This window comes from Dama dama, chromosome 24, assembly GCF_033118175.1.
Source record: "Dama dama isolate Ldn47 chromosome 24, ASM3311817v1, whole genome shotgun sequence".
Classification (NCBI taxonomy): Eukaryota; Metazoa; Chordata; class Mammalia; order Artiodactyla; family Cervidae; genus Dama; species Dama dama.
The window spans coordinates 33663613-33684832 of record NC_083704.1 but is presented as its reverse complement, the minus strand read 5'-3'; the positions used below and the strand labels follow the sequence as shown (position 1 = coordinate 33684832).

General features: G+C 39.8%; 1 protein-coding gene across 2 annotated transcripts in view; it reads left to right on the top strand.

Moving 5' to 3' along the window:
• The window catches only part of GXYLT2 (glucoside xylosyltransferase 2), a 78710-nt gene extending 71951 nt beyond the window's left edge, over positions 1-6759 (top strand). For both annotated transcript variants that reach the window (XM_061128064.1, XM_061128065.1), the window contains exon 7: positions 1816-6759. In XM_061128064.1, coding sequence (XP_060984047.1) covers positions 1816-1998 — 183 coding nt within the window. In that variant the 3' untranslated portion in view covers positions 1999-6759. The remainder of the gene's footprint in view (positions 1-1815) is intronic.
• The last annotated feature ends 14461 nt before the right edge of the window (positions 6760-21220 follow it).

Below are 21220 nucleotides of genomic sequence, written 5' to 3'. Positions count from 1 at the left end.
AGTGGGGAGCCCCTGCAAGAAAATGATGTGCTCTGATTTATGTTTTAAAAATACCTGCTTGTTTGCTGGTGGAAGGGCTGCAACAGTGAAGACACAAAGGTTACTTATGAGGCTGATTACAACCATCCAGGTGAGAGATGGGGCTGGCTGGTACTTGTGCAGAATTAGGACGATGGGAGGAAGGGGCCGGATTCCAGATACGATTGTGGAGACAGAGTTGCTGAGGGACTAGGTGAAGGATGTGGGGAAAGAGAGGAATCAGAGATGAATCCATTGTTTTGACCTCTTCTTTTCCTGTCACTGGGGGAGACAGTGGTTAAAAGAAGTTTTCGTTCATGTTCAGCGTGTCTGACTCTTTGTGAGTCCTTGGGCTGTAGCCCGACAGGCTCTTCTGTCCATGGAATTGTCCCAGCAAGAATACTGGAGTGGGATGCCATTTCCTACTCCAGGGGATGTTCCCAACCCAGAGATGGAACAGGCCTCTCCTGCATCTCCTGCATTGCCTCCATCTGCAGGTAGATTTTTTACCACTGAGCCATCTGGGAAACCCCAGAAAAAGTCAATCAATGGTCTAAATTGTGCTGTGAAAGAAACAGTGTTCCAAACATAGTCTCGGACTGAACCTTAACCTCCTTCTGGGAAGAAAATCACATTTCTGATAAACTCGCTTAAGCAATATTTCTGATGAACTTTAACGGATTAAAACTTGTTTTGGGAATCTACACACCCAGCCCACTCTGCTGTCAGGCAATAATCTGACTTTTCATCATTCTTGTTTTCCTTTTTTTTTTTCTTTCTCTAGTCTTTTTGTTTAAAATGTCCTTGCCAACAGTGAATCTTTGACTTGAGCTAACGGGAGGCATTTTCCCTTTTGCTGAGATTGTAATAAAACTTTGACTTACGCTCATAATTAGGTAGTCTGAAAGATTTGTTTGGGAGAATATAGACATGTTCCATAGGAAAGCAGGATAATCTTTTTAAAGTACGAAGTGGGATAAAACCAACAACCAATATTCAGTACCTAAATTACTAAAATAAAGTTCACTGATGATACATTTCACTAGTAGTTGTTAAACTCTGGACTTCACGAGATCACTGTAGTTCCTTTATTAAGATTGCTATAGAGGCAAAAAATATGAAGGATTCAGTGTTTTATTGTAGTAGATTTCAATTATCTATTTCAACCTTTTTTTCCAATTTTATTGAAGTATAGTTGATTATAATGTTGTGTTCATTTCTTCTGTACAGCAAAGTAATTCAGTTATACATATGTTTTTTTTTTTTCTTATTCTTTTCCATTATGGTTTGCCACAGAATTTTGAATATAGTTCCCTGTGCTGTATAGTTAAGATCTTGTTGTTTATACTTGAATCTTGATCTACTCAGCAAAAGTATGGTATATAGAATATCCTGTTCTGGGAAATACATTGGGATGGTCAGAAGGTTCCTTTGGGCTTTTCCATAAGATGGTATGGAAAAAGCCCGAACGAACTTTTTGTCCAACCCAATACTTGACCCTTAAATTTTAAGAACTTTTAGAACACAGATAAATCATCTGTTTTTTGTTTTTTTTTTTAAAGTAAAGACACTGAGCCTCCAAAAGGGTAAATGATGGCCTGGGGTTGCACAGGATTGAATCAGGGTTTGAACTTTGGTCCTTGGAGGTCCCCTCCACTGTATCTAAAAACATACCAACTGTGACTGCGTGTTTCCAGTAATTCCCTGTGTCATTTCCCAGTAAGTTATTTCCTTTTCAAATGGCATTTCAGTAACTAAAATAAACTTTTCCTTTTTTTTTTCCCACTCATCTTTCAGTTTCCCTTTCAAGACAATCTCTTTCAATCCATGTATTACCCTCTTCAGCTGAAGTTTTTGGAGACTGTGCACACTTTATGTGGACGAATTCCACAAGTTTTTCTGAAGCAAATTGAGAAAACAATGAAAAGGGCCTATGAGAAACACGTCATCATCCATGTTGGCCCCAACCAGATGCACTGAGTATTTCATGTTGTCACAAGTCAATTAGGCATCTCATGAACGAGGAAATATTCATCTTCAAGCTGCCTGGATCTCTTTTGTGTGACTATTTCATGGTGCTCTATGACAATTGAGTTTTAAAAGCCTTGTTAAATGTTGCTAAATTAGTTGCCCCCAAAAGGAAATATGCTTTAGGTTTTTTTTCCTAAAATGCTATTTATCTCTCTGTTTTTTGTGTTGTTTTTTTAAATGGTATTATTGCTCACTTAACATTGTTGAAGCAGGTTGAGCTAGCTGTGAAAAGGAACCCTCATGAGCCTTCAAGTTCCCAAGTGTTGCAGACAATGGCGGTGACATCTGATGTGGTATATTTTATCCAATTTTCTTGAGACTCTTTCTATGCAATTGGTTCTCCCCACCCCTTGTTACAAAAGCAATACATGCTTATTATAAAGCAAACAAACTTTAAAAAATTTTAGAGGATCTATAGGTCAGTGGACCAAAATCAAGATGAGATTAGCCATAATCCTATCAACTAGGGAAAAGATTTTTTTAGTGTAGTCTCATCTAGCCTTTTCCCCCTACTTCTGTATTTATTTGTTGCTTGTCTTTTCCATCATATAATGCATCTAAAACAGGTAGTCTAAGTAAAAGTTGAACCCTATGCTGAGATTTTTATGTAGGAGACTAAAAATTTAGACAAAATGATTATGTTTACAGGGCTTTATTTAAAATCTGTCTGGGACAGAGAAGCTCATCAAGATTAGGAGACCGATTGAGATGAGATTAAGGGAGTGCAAGCTGTGCACACACCCTAGTCTTGTCAGAGATCACATCCTTGAACCATTGTTATAAAACCCCTCATCCTTCTTTAAGGTTGAGGCACTTAGTTTTTCAGGCAGGAGCCAGCTATGTCCCCCTTTGCCTGGCAAAGCAATAAAGCTGTCCTTTTCTACTTAAAAAATAATATGGGAAAAGCATTCAAATTTTAGCTAATTGGGCAGTGATAAAGGGTGAAGCATATCTGGGTTTGTTTTTTTTTTTAAGAAAAATTGTTTGTTGTTGTTTAGTCGCCAAACCATGTCCAACTCTGCGACCCCAAGGACTGCAGCACGCCAGGCTTCCCTGCCCTTCACTATCTCCCGGAGTTTGCTCAAACTCCTGTCCATTGAGTCCGTGATCCTATCCAGGCCTCTTTTTCCCAATCATAAGACATGTCTATTCAGCTTCTGAAAGGAGAAATTCAGTAGTGGTGTGAAACCTAAGCAGTCTATTTAGCAGAGGTGTGATTTTGTGGTTACCTGGAGACAAAAGCATTTTATCTCTTACTTTGGTGGGTGTGGCCATGTCTCTCTAAACTCTTGGGCAATTGGTGGAAATTAAAGGCCAAGTTGGAATGTAATATGTACAAATAAACAGTTCAGTGGATTCTCTTGGCAAGGAAATTCATCTTCCTACCAGCCTTAGGAAGATCTCAGTTGGTTTTTTTTTCCTTCTCTAGGGTTATTCGGCTGTGAGCCAAGGAACCAGGCAGGTCTTATCACCTAGCTACAGTAAAGGAAGTTCTATATTCTTTACCCAAAGGGATCTAACTTAATCCCTAGTAGCTGCTATTAGCATAAGGGCATTTTGCATAATGCTTTATTTATCTCTACAAATGTGTGCATAATTGATCTCCTTGATGTTTGTAACAGCCTAGTGAACTTGGTAGGGACCTGCATCATCTCCACTGGGCAAATAAGGACATTGTAGTACAAGGAAACATATCCGATATCATTACTGTTCTATAAGACACACAGATATATATAAGACACATCCTGTTTTACAGAGAAATTTTGAGGAACAAGAATTTTTATTTTTCATCACAGATAGACAGCTATTTGAAGGTTTAAAAGGAAAATGTTTTGTTTTGGTAATGCAAATATGATAGATATGCTATGTATTGGAAGGCAGTAGGATATCATAGGGCTTCCGTGGTGGCTCAGACGGTAAAGCGTCTGCCTGCAATGCCGGAGACCCAGGTTTGATCCCTGGGTTGGGAAGATCCCTTGGAGAAGGAAATGGCAACCCACTCCAGTCCGCTTGCCTGGAAAATCCCATGGATGGAGGATCCTGGTAGGCTACAGTCCATGGGGTCGCAAAGAGTCAGACACGACTGAGTGATAGGTTCTAATAACAGCAGAGAAAGTCTTACCATGAAAAAAAAATACAAAAACCTCAGCACTACCAAAGACTGTATCAGGATCAATCAACAGTAGTATGCAGCAGTGTACAGTAGTAACAAATTTAAATCTAAAATGGTTGAGTAATAACCCATACTTTCCTTTTGACAAGTTGGATGGCCTGTGGTTTGTTATTTATGTTAAGGGAAATTACCATTATGATGTGAAACTCTATCTTTGCTGTTGTATTTTATGTTTCCTCATTTTACCACTAAAGGTGACATCATTCATTATTTGATTTCTAAAGCCTGTGGGAGAATTTCTGGATTGTCTTTTGGATGGGGAAAATGTATCCTGTATACCCACAGATGGAGTTTTGGTGAAAGAGCCAGGATGTGAGATGATTCCCTAACTTCCATTCAGGTTTTCTTCCTGCTTGTTCAGTGTGGCCCTAACCCCCACTGATGTCATTCAGATTTGTTGGTGGCTCATAGACCTGAAGTAGTTTCTTTCCTCTCTTGGCAAGCCCCACAAAAACATCTGCTTGTAAAGACCTGAAATACAGTGATGTGTTTTCCTGTATGAGAGCCAGGTTTATTCGCAGCTCTCAATTATTAGTTCTAGTCTGAAGATACAAAATAGGATTTTCAGCAAAGATCAGTGATAAGACTCTAGAACATTCTAGAATGATGCATTCATTATGAGACCATGAATCCTTAGAATTTGGTGTGGTTTTCTGCTTTGGAATTCCTTTGCTGTATTCTGAAAAATGTTAGATGAGTTTGGTGGAGAATTTAGAAAAACTGATCTTCCAATCCCCACTGCCTAAAAGTGCTAATTATTTTCTATAGTTAGCATGTTACCCATGTGGCAGTATTTTCCCTGCTTTTGATAATTTCCATAAAACTACTACATTAACGCCTTTGAAATATGATAACCACAGATTTTAATACAGCAGAATCCTGAAACTTGTGGTCTGAAGTCTGCCAAAAGGTGACACTGCCCCATATAGCACATTGCTCATCTGTGGGATGAGCTTGAGACTGGGTTTCTTCTATCCTCCTATCTTGTCCTGTCTTTTCTGGTTTCCTTTAAAATTCTGCTTAATGCATGACTACAGAGTACCATTGGAGAATGCAAGAACACTTTCTCATAGCAAAATGTAATATTTTTGTGTGCATGGATCTTGAGACTTTCAAGAGCAAATCGCTAGAAATTCCGACCGTATTTTTCTTGCTGAGTTTTTCTTTTCCCAATATAAATCTCTAAAATTGTGACTTACATTAGAAATTCCAATATTTGAAAAATTGGCTAGAAAATCTAAGTTTTCTTTCAACTTCCAAAACAACAATTTAGCATTTAGGATATATTGCTCCAAGCTTAACTATTTTATTTGAAATGTCTATTCCATATTCAGTGCTTCCACTCCAAATGGTTGTGACTTCTCCTGAATTTGTTGTTGACATGTATATTTATATGGACTTGTAGAGGTTTGTATTTATTTCATTGCAGTTATGGTGTTTATAAAACAAACCATACAAAACCTTATTCACAGTCACAAAATAGTGATCTAATAATGGAGTAATCATTCCAACCCACCCTGAAGATGGCACAACATACATACAAACTTAGGATTAGACATAGTACTGCTTAATACTTATACAAAAAGGATAAATCTCGTGTGTTGGACAAACCAACATGAACATGATTTCATGATTGAATTCAGAATTATGTTTAATGTCATAAGAGTACAAATCATTATATCCTCATTTATTAGTATGGTAGCAATTGTTTTTATGTCTTTCCATTTCTCTCCTACTTTTTCATCTTCCTGTTTTTCATTTTCGCCTTTCGCTTCCTGTCTTCGATGTTAGCCTCTCAGTGGGACCAAGATGCTTGGCATCAGTGGCAGAGCCACAGCACTTGGGAAATCTCTGTGCAGGCAGAACTAAGTTCTAATCCTAAAATCAAATCTTTATGGTGAGAATTTTCCAAAAATTTTTAAAAATTACACAATATGTACACACACACACACCTCACATGTTTTTTAAAGAAAGATCCAGCATTTATTGTGCTCTGTGAATTGAAGAATCATTTATAGTGACACCTGAGGTGAAATCGTTTCATAGTTGCTTGCGCTGGCATTTATTGGGTTACCAAAAAAAAAAAAAAAACACACACATGAACAAACTTTTTGGCCAACCCAATAAAGCTAATGCGATTTCTCTGGCAAGTACAGAAATTTTCACAGGTCAAAATTGGAAATATTCTCTTGAGTCTTCAAGATAAAAGCACTTGTGTTTGTATCATCATATGCACGAACATGTAAGAATCAGGTGCAGTTTCTGCTTCATCAGTTTTACGTGTTTGTGTTGTCACTGAAAAGTACACTCATTGTTTATTGCTCCCAAGGAGAACCTGAATGCATTTTTTATGTTGGAAAAATCTATTTTTAGTGATTTTTCTTTGGGACAAAATGAGCATAATACAGAATACTCCAAAGAAAAGGAATTATTACAGCAAATTAAAAGGACTGATATGATTTACTTACTATCTTGTCATTTTTAAGTGCCATTTCCTGTTTTACTTTTTTTCATTAAAAACTTTTTTTTAAAAAAAAGTCTTGTCTTTGGTGTTATTTTGGAAGTGTGTTTCTTTTCTTTTGTAAGATAATATTAAACAGTAATACTTAAGTCCTTTCAGCTATTAAAGAAATTTGGTTTAGCATGTAGTTTACCTTTTTAAAAAAAATCATTAAAAATCTTCTTTGTTTATAAAATACCACACTGAAAGTTATGTTATTTGGATTTTAAAGGTGCTTGGTGTTTGATAACACAATGAAGAAAAATCAGAAAATGTGAAATTAGTTCTCATGTTCTTACATTTTATTTAGCAAAAACTGAATCTGACTTATTAGCTAGTAACATAATGAAAAAATAACGTACCAAGAGTTTCGAGTCTGTATAAAGTTTTTTTTCTTCCCCTAATCCTTAGATTGTTAAAAATCAGAAGGTATTTTGTTCATTTACTGAGTTTCCTCCTTATTTTTAAAACATTTAAAAATGCTAAGGTATCTGGATATGATAAGGTTTTCCGGAATAACTGGGACCCCACATCAAATAATTATATGAGATATGAGAGTCAAGCTCTATATTTAGACAACATTGAGTTTAAATCCTAGTTCAGTCATTTTCTGACTGTGTGTGAGCTAGACAACTTTGTTTTGTCCAAGCCACGTGGCATCCAGGATCCCAGTTCCTCAACCAGGGATTGAACCCGCATCTGCTGCATTTAAAGCACAGAGTCCTACCCACTGGACATCCAGGGAAGTTCCCAGGCAAACTTTTTGACTGTCTTGGTGCTTCAAACTTCCCACTCACTAGAACAGGGAGAGTGGTTCCTCATAGATTGTTGAGAGGAACAAACACAGAAGCGCGAAATTTCAAAATTCCAAAAATTCTTTGTGGCTCCCTTACCTCCAGTAGACAAATGGCTGGTGGATTTTTAAAGAATATCAGATTGATCAAAAAAAAAATCAGATTGCAAAAAAAATGGCCTTTTTATGTATTAATCTGCCATGGGGTTAGATGTTTACTCACCAGAGGGTCCACATGCTGAAGTTCTGCCTTTCTTGTCTTTTTAGAGGAACATGGGTGGAAAAGCTTAAATATCTCTGGCTTCACCTGCAATGCAGGAGACCCTGGGTCGAGAAGATCTGCTGGAGAAGGGATAGGCTACCCACTCCAGTATTCTGGCCTGGAGAATTCCATGGACTACAGTCCATGGTGTCACAAAGAGTTGGACACGACTGAGCGACTTGCACTATCAGTGCTTTACCATTCCCAAAGCTACTCTGTTTCTGTTTGGTTCCTATCACACCCTTTAGCTCTTACATAACTCACAAGTAGCCTTCCTAACCTTGTTCATGATGTCATAATGTCCCGCATCCTTCCCTACTTTCATTATTCCCTAAGTCTGTCAATGTCACCAACATCTACCCCCTGCCCCCATGCCTTATCCTAGAAACCTGCTCGTTACTCTTGTTTCTTCCCTCCCGCTGATTTCATAACTCCCTCATCACTAAATCATCATGTCCTCACTGAAGCACCCCACTCACGGTAACCGATTTTTGTGTGTCTCTTCCAATTGCAAGTGATAGTACGAACAACCTAAACTAGTACAAAAAAAGGTGTATGCTTCTACCTCCAGCATAGTCACTGAGTCAACTTCCTCTTTTTTTATTGTTGTCTCTACTCCAACTGCAACTTCCTGGATTTCTGTTCTCTCTGACCTGGATTGTTGTCCTAATGCCTTTTTTTATTGCTCTGAATTCAGTCTGGAACTCTCCAAACCATAACCCACCCGCATCCTGTGGAAAGCTTCTCAGTATTTTCCCTCTTTGCTCCTAGAATAACGTCCAAGCTCCTTTCCCAAATGCTCAGAAAGTCTCTGCATATCTACCTCCTACCTACCTCCCTGGCTGCATTTGCGTTCTTTCTCACTCCACTAATGTTCACTAATGCATGTTTGTTTTTCTGTTCCTTTAGGAAGCCAAGCTCTTTCCCATCAAGGGGCTTTGCACATGCTTCGAATCATTTACCCTAAAAATTCACCTGGCAAATTCTACTGTCCTTCAGGTTCGATTTAAATATCCTTTCTTTGTGGAAGTTTCCTTGGATCCCCCACATAAAGGCAGTTCTCTCTCTTATATTCTCTCATAGAATCCTGGACTTTTTCTTTGCAATATGTATTATCACAGCAACAATACTTATTTGCGTAAAACTCTGAATTAATTTTTTGTCTTCCTGCACTAGATACAAAGTTCTTTGAGGGTACAGTCCTTGCTGATCTTGTTCCCTGCTCTGCATTACCTACTTTAATGGCTCACGCATTTCTTGTGCTCCAAGAATATTAAATGAAAATAAGTGATTCTGCTGCACCATGAACTGGGACCAGTTCCTATCAGTAAAGCTATAAAACACACTATATTTATTTTGAGTGTTGTTTTCAACAACTATTGCTATCTCTCCTACAAATGCTCAGGGTGTCAAGTTATAATAACCCATCCTTTAAAGTCTCATTCACTGAAAGTATATTGATATATTTAATTCCTTGGAAATTTATTTACTTGCCCATAAAATGACATGGTCAGGTCAGATGATGTTTGAGTTCCTTTCTACTTGAATGCTTTGTGTTTCCGTAATCTCTCTTTTATGTCTCAGTTGTGGACGTTTGTGGGATTTTGACTGCCTAGAAACAACCCCACTCCTAGTGCCAATTTCTATATTGTTAAAAACTTTTTAAATTGCAAGTGACAGCAAATACAACTCAAATTGGTACAGGGGGAGAGAGGGAGAGGGAATGCATTGGCTCATGTGAGTGAAAAATCCAGAAATAGCTCTGGATTCAAAGGCTTAAATGATGCCAAGGGAAATGTGTGACTCTAACAATGCTTTTTTCATTAATATTTTATTGAAAACCATACATCCTTCTAGGATTCCAGCCATAAAATTTTCATGTCATTCCAATAGAATCATTCCATCTGTGGAAAAATACATGGTCTCTATGTCCAACTGAAAAACGGTATTGTCAACATGGGTCAAAATATCAAGAAAATTGTTCTCTTGGTGTATATTTTAAAATAACTAAGGTGAGGAATGATGGTAAAACACTCTTGCCCAATGGTTGATGAGAATGCATCATCCTTCCTTCAAACCCCACCCTCCCTCATTGAGAACTGCCATTAAGCAAATAAAGCCTTCATACCAGAAATGATTCAGCAATCCAGTATGAATGAATGACTTGGGGGGGGGGGGCGGGTGGGAAGTGGAGGAAGGAGGATACAATCTCATTAACTGTTGGGGAAGAGTGCCTTACCACCATTCCTCACCTCCGCGGTCCCCATAGACTCGTGGGGGCAACCAGGCAACACATGAGTGTGTCTTAGGCTGTGACTATAAGGAGACTCCTGGGATTACCTGTTCCTGTCTCTTTACTGAGCATTTAGATCTTATCCAAATAATAGTACCTCCTTTTTTAGGATATCTGCTTTGGCTCTAGTGAAAAAATGAGTCTAAATGTTACATTAGGAGGTTGAATTCTCTTGTATCTAAATGACTGTTATTAGAAAAATTAGAAATAATTGCAAAAAAAAAAAAAATAGAAGAGTTAAAAAAAAAAGTTAAAAAAAGGAATTTCCTGGCAGTCTAGTGGTGGTTATTACTCCATCCTTTCTCTGTGGAGGGCAAAGATTCTATCCCTCATCAGGGAATGTGGCCAAAAGAAAAAGAAATGATTGCAAACACACGGAGTTGAAGAAAAAAATAAAAGGACAGATATAAACTTTGGTGTATTAAATGTTTAAAATGATAGCTATTTATAAGGTTCTAGGATTTTGCATAAATGGAACCGTGACTAATAACAATAATCATGCATGCTCAGTCATGTCCAACTCTTTGCGACCCCACAGACTCTAGCCTGCCAGGCTCCTCTGTTCATGGGATTTTTCAGGCAAGAATACTGGAGTGGGTTGCCATTTTTTTTAATCGAGGGTATCTTCCCAACCCAGGGATCGAACCCATGTCTCCTGAGCTCTTGCATTGGCAGGCGGATTCTTTACCACTAGCGTCACCTGAGAAGCCCAAAATGGAGTCATACATTATGTACTCTGTTTTGCTTGGCCTTTTTCACTCAGCACACCTGAGATTCATCCATATTGTTGCATGTATCCCTAGTTCATTCCTTTTTATTTTATCCTCCTATTGATGGGTTTGCTTGTCTCTAGTTTTTGAGTATTACAAATAAAGCTGTTACAGACATGAACAAGTGAACAAGTCATGAACATGTCTTTGGACCTATTTTTCCATTTCTGCTGGGTAAAATTTAGGCCTAGAATGTCTGAGTTCCATGGTAAATGTATGTTTAACTTTTCAAGAAACTGCTAAACTGTTTTGCACGTTGGTTGTACCACTTACATTTTCACTGACAGTTCCTGTTTCTCCAAGTTTCTTGCCAGGATTGTGTGGACAATCTTTTTAAGTTTAGCCAGTCTAGTGAGTATAAGTACCTCATTGTGGTTTTATTTTTTGTTGTCGTTGTTTGTTTTGGCTATGCCACGAGGCATGTGGGATCTTAGTTCCCTGACTAGGGGCTGAGCATTCCCCGTGTATTGGGAGTACAGAGTCTTACCCCACCAGGGTAGTCCCTCATTTTAAGCTGCATTTTCCTACTGACCATAGAGTCACAAAGAGTTGGATATGACTGAAGTGATTTAGCACGCATGCACGCAATGATGTTTAGCATCCTTTCATGTATTTGTTTAACATTCAGATGTTTTCACTGGTAAAAAAAATCTGTTCAAACCTTTTGCCAATTTTTTAAAAATTTGGTTTTTCATGTCTTATTCTTCAGTTTTGGGAGTCTTTACGTATTCTGGATACAAATCTTTGATACACATGTTCCAAATATTTTCTGTTAGCCTGTGTCATGCCTTTTTATTTTCTCAATTTGTCTTTATAAGAGCAAAAGACTTTATGTTGGTAAAATTCAATTTCTCAACTTTTTCTGTTTTCTTTTATATTTTGTGTTGTGAGAAACAATTGCTTGTCCCAAGTTGCAAAGATTTTCTCCTGTGTATTTTACCAGAAATTTTATAGTTTTAAGTTTTATACTGTTATGGACTGAATACTTATGTCCCATTCCAAACTCATATGTTGAAATCCTAAACCCCATGTGAAGGTATTAGGGGGTGGAAACTTTGGGAGGCAATTAGTTCATGAGGTTAGATTAATGCCTTTTTAAGAAGAAACACAAGAAACATTGTTTCTCTCTCAGTCATGTGAAGATGCACTATGTATTTTGAATTAAGTTTTAGGTATGGAAAGAGTTAACTTCCATCGATTTCCATACAGGCATCCAGTTGATTCAACAATTTACCCAAGTGATTTGTGTTTGGCTAAATATTAACGTTTGGATCAATATTGGAAAAGGACAATCAAAAGTCCTATAGGCCCTTGTATTCATTTATTCATTCAATAAATATCTATTGACTGCCTTATTAAATACCCTAGTAAACTTTGGAGACACATGATTCATAAGATCCAGCCCCAACCTACACAGTTTACACTTTAGCTGAGATGATAAATATAAAAAATATTTACAATTTCATATGAAAAATATGTACCAAAACTGTGTGTTTCATACTACAAACAATATAAAAAGTCACAGCCAGCTTTAAAAAAATAGAATATCAGAGTGCATATTAAGATAGGTATTATTTTACAAAGTCATACGTTTTATTGATTTGATGTAATCATATTTTATGTAATGTAACAGTGTATGTTTCCTGGGTTGCGATATAAAATGAATTTTTCCTTCTGATTTTGGTTAAAAGAGTTTTCATGCTTCTATGTTAAAGGTATGTGCAAAGTCTCATTTTCAAGTCTCAACTCAAACATCGTCTTTTCAGAGACTTCTGATCACCTCATTCCACATGGCTTCCCTACATGACTTTGATACCATATTATCCTGTATATTTCCTTCTTAGAACTTACCACAATCTATAAATCCTGGGCCTTTACTTAGTTGTCTACTTCCTTCATGTTTCTCTGTCCCACTAGACAGTAAGATCCAGGAGGGCAAGGATCCTGTGTGCGTGGCTCACCACTCACTCTACAGACCAGTTCCTGGCCTAAAATACTCAAAGAATTTCCTGGGCTCAGCTTTAGATTCTAAGTCTGTGACCTTGATGATGGAAGCTGACCCCTTCCCCACCTTCCTATTCCACACTTTGGAGTGATGACATTAACAAAATCCACATGCACATAGGCCATTGCAGAAGTGATACACCTGTGTCAACCCAGAAGATAGATCCAATCAATGTGATTTGGAGTTGTCTGGAAAGTTTTTGGGCTTCACTAAGATGGAATAAAAAATGAAACTACACTCTTGGCAAAAAAAGAAAAAGGAAAAAATGTTCCAACTAACAAATACATCTTGGAAATGAAAATCAAAAACAACACAGAGGTTTTCTGTTTAGTCCTCAGAGTGGTGACAACTACTGAGTCCACAAGTGCATGGTCAGTCACATACTTTCAGAAGATGACAGCACTGTTGAAGGAGGTCCACTGGCAGGATTGATTAAAAACATGCCTATCCATCAGTTACTCTTCTGGAGAAATGGTCATGTAGAGGCTTGTGGTGGTAGCTGCTGCCACACAAAACTGATAATAATTGTATAAAAACACAATAAAAGATTTGCCACGTACTACCCTCGGATCACTTTTAATCCTCAGTCTTTTATGAGATGAATACTGCCTCTGTTTTTTAAAGGAGGACACTGAGATTTGAATTATGGAAGATCTTGTTTTTCATAGAGAAAAACTGGATAGCTGTATATGTGATTCATGGAGACTGGCTAAATAATAATATTCCATCTATACTTCAAAGTACTAAGCAAAGTAAGATTTTAATTAGTATTTCTAAAAAAAAAATAGGAAAACCCCAAGACATATTTTGAGTAAAAAGCTAAAAAAAAATTATAGAAGAATATGTTATCTTTTAAGAGAAATTTAAGCCAAGAAGAACTACTTCAGTATATGTTTATGCAACAAACTATTTATTGAGATCCTATGGTGTATGGAGGCTGCACAAGGCTTCAAGGTACCTTGGGAAAAACCAGTGAACATAAGAATTTTCTGTCTTTGGGGTGTTTATGTTCCAGTGATGCAGAGAAATGCAACACACATAATTTTGAAAGGAAATGACAGGATATGTTATGAGATGAAAAGAGCTGGGAGCAAAAGAAATAGAACGGAGTAAGGGACAAGAGGAGGTGGTCGGGAGTGGAAAGTGCAAAGTCTCTTCGTGACAAGGCCTGAGGAGGTCTTGTTGAGTAGATGGTACTTAAGGGGATGAGAGGGCCACATGGATATCCCAGGGAAGAGGGATCTAGGCAGAAGGAAGAGCTGGGCACCCTCCTAAGTAAGGAGTGTACTCACAGATTAAGAGTACATCATGGGCTTCCCTAGAATCTCAGTGGTAAAGAATCACCTGCCAACGCAGGAGACACAAGTTCAATCCCTGATCTGGGAAGATCCCACATGCTGAGCAGCTAAGCCCAAGCATCACAATTATTGAGCCTGTGCTCTCGAGCCCAGGAGCTGCAACTACTGGGCCTACGAGCTGCAGGTACTGAAGCCTGTGCCCTAGAGCCTGTGCTCTGCAACAAGAGAAGCCCCTGCAATGAGAAACCTGCACACCACAACTAGAAAGTAGCCCCCACTCGCCACAACTAAGGCAAAGCCCGAGCAACAGTGAAGACCCAGCAAAGCCAAAAATAAAAAAATTAAAAAATAGAATTTTTTTTTTTTTCCTTAAAGAGTACATCATGAAGGTCAATGAGGCCAGAGGACTTGAAGAAGCGCTGGGGGGAGGGGTGATGGTAGGAGATGTGGTTGAGGCATGGAAGTGGCAGATTGTGTTTTTAGGACCCATGGCAAAGACTGTGGCTTTTACTCTGAGTGGAATGTAACTAGTTGGATTGGAGCATGATAGGCTCCAATCATTATTTTTTTTTTCTTCTTTTTTTTTTTTTTTTGGCTCCAATCATTATTAAAAACCCTGGCAGTTGTGTTAAAAATGGGGCTCCCCAGGTGGGCAGATGGTAAAGAATCTGCCTGCCAAGGAGGAGACCCGAGTTGGGCCCCTGGGTCAGGAAGGTTCCCTGGAAAAGGAAAGGGCAACCCACTCCAGTATTCTTGCCTGGAGAATTCCATGGACAGAGGAGCCTGGTGGGCTACAGTCCACGGTGTTGTAAAGAGTCGGACATGACTGAGCGACTAACACTTTCGTGTTGAAAATAAATTGTTGGAAGGTCCCTGGTGACTCAGCCGTAAAGCACCGCCTGTAACGCAGGAGTCAGGAAGATCCCCTGGAGAAGGAAATGGCAACCCACTCCAGTATTCTTGCCTGGGAAATCCCATGGACAGAGGAGCCTGGCAGAGTACAGTCCATGGGCTCACAAATGAGTCAGACACAAGTTAGTGACTGAACAACCAGGACAGAAGGCAGAAGAACAGCTGTAACACTACAGGTGAGACATGTAAACACCTAACCAACATCTGAAAAGATTCACAAGAAACTCATGAAGCTCCACCTAGCTGTGGTGGGTATGGGGTGGAGGAGAACATCTTAAGAGATTTTTTGCTTGACTTGTAGTCTTTGAGTTGCTTGATAAAATACTATTTATCAGACATTTGAAAAGTTTAAAATTACTATTATTATTATAAATACTAATAGTATTTACCCTTCCTTCTGGAATAAGGGCTTCTCTGATAGCTCAGTAGGTAAAGAATCCACCTGCAAAGCAGGAGACCCTGGTTTGATTCCTGGCTTGGGAAGATCCGCTGGAGAAGGGATACGCTATCTTCTCCAGTATTCTTGAACTTCCCTGGTGGCTCAGCTGGTAAAGAATAACCCTCTTGCAGTGGGGGGGGGGGGGGGGGGGACCTGGGTTTGATTCCTGGGTTGGGAAGGTCCCCTGGAGAAGGGAAAGGCTACCCACTTTAGTATTCTGGCCTGGAGTATTCCATGGACTGTATAGTCCATGGGGTCACAAAGAGTCGAACACAACTGAGCAACTTTCACTTTCACTTTTCTGGAATAAATCAATCTCCAACCAGTTAAGTGTGGCCAAGAAAAGTAGGTATCTGCTAGTGGCTGGGGGAAAGTAGCCTGGTGCAGGGTGTCAGAGCCCAAGGGGAGTGAGAAAGGAACCTGTTACAGGGACTGGTAATTGGTCGGTTGAGTACCACGGAGATTGCTAGAATAAATTAATATACTGAGAGTGAAGAATGAGTTTGTCAAAAATCATTTTTGAGGCTATTTTATTATAAGCCCATGGGAAAAGCCCATGGAGTATCTCACTCAGGATTTGGCACGTAGTAGGCACCTGAATATTTTATTTTGATCTGTCCTGCCATTGCTTCAGTGTACAAACAAATGTCTATGCAGTCAGTGAATTTCTTATGTATTGGGACAGTAAACCAGTATTAATTTAAAGGGGTAGCTTGGTGTAAATCTCTGAAGTTCAGAAAACATGGATTTGCAATTCTTGCCCTTGACCTTGTTGTAGTTTAATTAAGTTCTTAACCTACAGAGAAAAAAAAAGAATGGCAACCAGGTTTACTGTTGGACAGTGATGTGTATGGAAAAGGAGAAAACTAAAATGAATCTTCCAGTATTAGATTGGAATTGGAAGCTGTGAACTCCTAGTTTTATAGATATTGATATAGAAATAAATAAATATATGGATGTATCTATGTGCCAAGAGGGCCCAGGAATGACATCCCAGTGGCCATGAACACCCTAGCAGCCTTAACTAGATTCCTAAGTACCATTCTCCACCAAAAGGAATTGGGACTTCTTGGAGAAATGGTTACTTCCAGGGCTGGGAAAGGGAGAGGCAAGATGAGCCTGGAATACCTTTTTGTACCAGAAAATAAAGAAATGCTCCAAGAATGATGGAGACATGTCAAAAGGATGCAGGAGCCAGCTTGAAGAAGGTCTCACTGGCCAAGTCTAGACCAATTTAGGTATCAATTAATGATAGCAGTGAACTCACCCACTGGATAAAATAGGAATCAGTGAGTCAAAATTATTATAACTAAAAAAATAAATAAATGGAGAGGAGACGACTCTTTGCTTATCACAGGAAGCCAGCTGATAAATGTAAAAAGAATGATGGAATTAGAAAACTACCATTTGGCAACCAGCATAGTAATTTTTTTTTTTCTTTTTGGCCTTGCCATGTGGTTTGTGGAATCTTACTTCCCCAACCGGGGACGGAACCCAGGCCTTCTGCAGTGAAAACTCAGAGTCCTAACCACTGGACTACAAGGGAATTCTCCATCATAGTAGCAACTTAGCCTAAAAGTATGCACATAATAATTAGTTCAGTAAAGTAACACCAATGGAGGTGAAAACTTGAGAGTGAAAATCTGATGAGAAATGGGATGTTTGCAATGTTTCACAGTTCTCACAAAACAATTTAAATTACTATCATGGGCTTAATAGTAGCCCCCAAAATGATATATCCACATCCTAATCTCTGGAACCTGTGATTGTTACCTTCCTGGTAAAAAGAGTGTTTGTAGATGTAATTTAAGAATCTTGAGCTAAGGAGATCAGCTGAGATTATCCAGATGGGCTCTTAATCCAATAACTAGTGTCCTTTTAAGAGTAAGGTCAAGAGAGATGTGATAGACACAAGAGGCAACATGACCACAGGGGCAGAGATGGGAGCGATGCATGCAGTCACATGTCTAGGAATTCTGACAGTCAGCAGAAGCTGGGCGAGGCAAAAGAACTGACTCTTCTGTGGAGTCTGCAGAGGGATCGTGGGCCTTCTTACACCCTGATCTCAGATGTCTGGCCTCCAGCACTGAGAGTCCCGGATCCTATAGACTACCCTTGTTTTTGTTTAGCTGCCAAGACGTGTCCCACTCTGTGACCCCATGGACTGTAGTCGACCAGGCTCCTCTGTCCATGGGATTTCCCAAGCAAGAATACTGAAGTGGGCAGCCGTTCCCTTCTCCAGGAGATCTTCCCTACCTAGAGATTGAATCGGCATCTTATCACTGGCAGGTGGATTCTTTACCACTGACCCCCAAGGAAGCTCAATGGAGTACCCTTCCCTCCTCATAAGTTCCCATTTCATTCACACAGTTTGAAGTGCACCCCCAGGATTGCAGCAAACTTCATGAAGCCGTCCACCCAGGCAGTACCTGCCAGTCTGTTCTCCTGACTCTGGTCTTCACCCCAGCATGGCCACCAACTGCCTCCACACCATTGTGGCAGCATAGAAAACCACCCTGGGTCTTTTAGAGCAGACTTTTTGTTGCACTTATTTCTAATTAAAAAGAAAACAATCTTTATATTTAAAATGGATAACCAACAAGGGCCTACTGTATAGAACATGGGACTCTGTATGGGAGGGGAGTTTGGGGGAGAATGGATACATGTATATATATGGCTGAGTCACTCTGCGGTGCCCCTGAAACAATCACATTATTAATCGGCTATATTTCATTATCAGATAAAACATTTTTTAAATTTAGATTTTGAAAGTCTCTGGGAAAAAGTTAACCTTGATGACATGTGAAGCTTTCTCTTATTTGTTTGGAAAACTGGATTTACCCTTATTGTCCACCTTCCCCTACCTCAGCTTCATTCTGGAACCCACTGTGATCTACAAATAAGGACTAAAAAGCATGAATAAAAGACCATGAACGTCAAAGAGCCTCCAAGTCTCTCTTTTGGCATTTTAATCCAGCCTGTTCTGTGCCCTTCAGCCTTTGTAGATGGTGTGTGGGATTTTCTATACTTTTCCTCAATCCCCTCTTCTCGCTTTCCACAGGATCATCTCAGAGGGATGGCCCAAACTCCAGTCATTCTCTCTGGGGTTACAAAAAGATCCTTGCACATGTTTTTCTGACACAGTCTCAGCTGTTTTCTCTTTCCCGTTCTTTTGTCTCCATCTTCCACCTCCTCTGTGTTGTCAGGCTTTTTCCCTCTTGTGTACCCCCAGAGGAACGGGCTAGTCTTCTTGCATATTCACACTTATTGAAGGGACAGCTCCTCCATTATTCTCAGTCTCTGTGTGAGGAAGAGATTCCACACATTTTGTCTGCAACACAGAGGAAGCCCTCACGGACTGTTTGCCTGGTTAATACTATCCCCTTTGCTTGGAAGTCTCTTCTTTTGTGGTACAAATATTTTCCCATCTTTAAGTTAGTCTCTTCCAAAAAGTAACTTCTATCCTTGCCTGGAAGAGATGTTACAGGCCTCTGATCATCTGATTTGCATATTTGCCTTCTACTTTGCATCAGGGTCTATACTTCTGTCTTATTTCCCCTGGTCGTTTGCAACCTTCTTGAGTACAACAAAGCATGATTTCGGGCTCTGAAATCAGTCCAGGTTTGAATCATGGATCAGTCACTTGCCTGTGTAGTTGTGTCAGCTTGGACAAGTCAGTTCACTTCTTTACAACTCAGCTGCTTTAGTGGGGGTCATAATCTCATTTATAGGATTTTTGCAAGGATTAAATTAAATATTTTTCTACAGTGCTTAGAAGAATGCTAGACACAAAGAGAATACTTAATGTTAGCTGTTACTATTAATATTCTCCTTTGTTGCATTAGTTAGTTCAGTTCAGTTTAGTTCAGTCAATCAGTCGTGTCTGACTCTTTGCGACCCCATGAATCGCAGCACGCCAGGCCTCCCTGTCCATCACCAACTTCCAGAGTTTACTCAAATTCATGTCTATCGAATCGGTGATGCCATCCAGACATCTCATCCTCTGTGATCCCCTTCTCCTCCTGCCCCCAATCCCTCCCAGCATCAGGGTCTTTTCCAATGAGTCAACTCTTCACATGAGGTGGCCAAAGTATTGGAACTTCAGCTTCAGCATCAGTCCTTCCAATGAACACCCACGACTGATCTTTAGGATGGACTGGATGGATCTCCTTGCAGTCCAAGGGACTCTCAAGAGTCTTCTCCAACACCACAGTTCAAAAGTATCAATTCTTTGGCGCTCAGCTTTCTTCACAGTCCAACTCTCACATCCATACATGATCACTGGGAAAACCATAGCCTTGACTAGACGGACCTTTAAGTGCTATGTAATTAAATTATCTCAGAATTTAGAAGCTGAGAACAATTATAAACATTTTTCATCATTCATAGTTTCTGTGGATCAGGACTTGAGGCACAGCTTAGACGGATGGTTCTGGCTTGGGATCCTTCACGAGGCTGTGGCCCAGACCCCAGCTGGGGCTGCAGATTATCTGGGGTGGGAAGACTCAAGTTAAAGGCATCAGTCTTCTCCATTTGGGCATTTCCACAGGCTGCTCTGATGTTCTGGTGACATGGCAGCTGGCTTCCTCTAGAGAGAACAATACAAGTGCCCAGAGCAGAAGCTTCAGCATTGTTTATGACCTAGCCTCAGAAGTCAAATACCATCCCTCCCACCACGCTTATTGTTCACACAGACTTGCTCTGATTCACCTGGGAGGGGACTACACTGGGGCATGAACCCCAGGAGGCAAGCATCTTGGGGGCAATCGTAGAGGCTGGACATCACATTTTGTTTTGCTCTAAGTGGGTGAGTACCAATAGGAGGTTCTAGCAATCACAGACAGGGAGATGAGTACTGGCTAGAGAAAAGTTCCCAGGAAGAAGGAAGGAAGGAAACAAATAAAATATTTCTTCAACCTTATCCCTTGCCTCTTCCTCCCTTGCACTCTCAGCTTAAGCCAGACTGAAACCACCTCACTCCTTGATCTCATTTCAAGGCCCATGCACATCTACAGTTTTTCCCTTTAAAAGCTTCTCCTCTCTGCTTCACTTTGGCTACTTTCCTTTCAGAATTCAGCTCTCAGCTTAAACACAACTACTTCCTCTAGGGAAAGTTTCCCTGATTCCCTTAGGCTGTGGCTGCTGTGTGTACTTTATCTCCTTTCATGGACCTTATCCAGTTTTTGGAAGTCACTTTGGAGACATCTCCGACTGAGGGGAACAGCTGATGAAAAGAGACAAAGCAAGGTGTAAGAAATTAACACGGTACGTTCTCTAACAGTTCCAGAAGAACTTTAGGCAATCATGGAATTTTCTTTCTCTGCTGTACAATGCAAAAGTCACTAGCCTCATGGGGCTTCTGAACACAGGAAATGTGGCTGGCGTGACTGAGGAATTGAATTGTATTGAGGAACTCAGGAGTTGAATTTAAATTTTATTTAATTTAAATTTAAATACCTACACGTGGCTAGTGGTGACTGTATTGTTCCACACAGGTCTTACCAGAAGACCCCTGCTTAAAGACAGTCCAGGGTGGCAGAGAGGGAGGCTAAGCTTTGCTGTGTAGAGGACAAGCCCCTTCAGACTGGAAGGGCTCCTCTGTCCTTGGAATTCTGCTGGCAAGAATACTGGAGTGGGTTGCCATTTCCTTCTCCAGGGGACAATAAACTAAATTCAGTGTATTTAACGGGCTTCCCTGGTGGCTCAGCCATAAACAATCCGCCTGC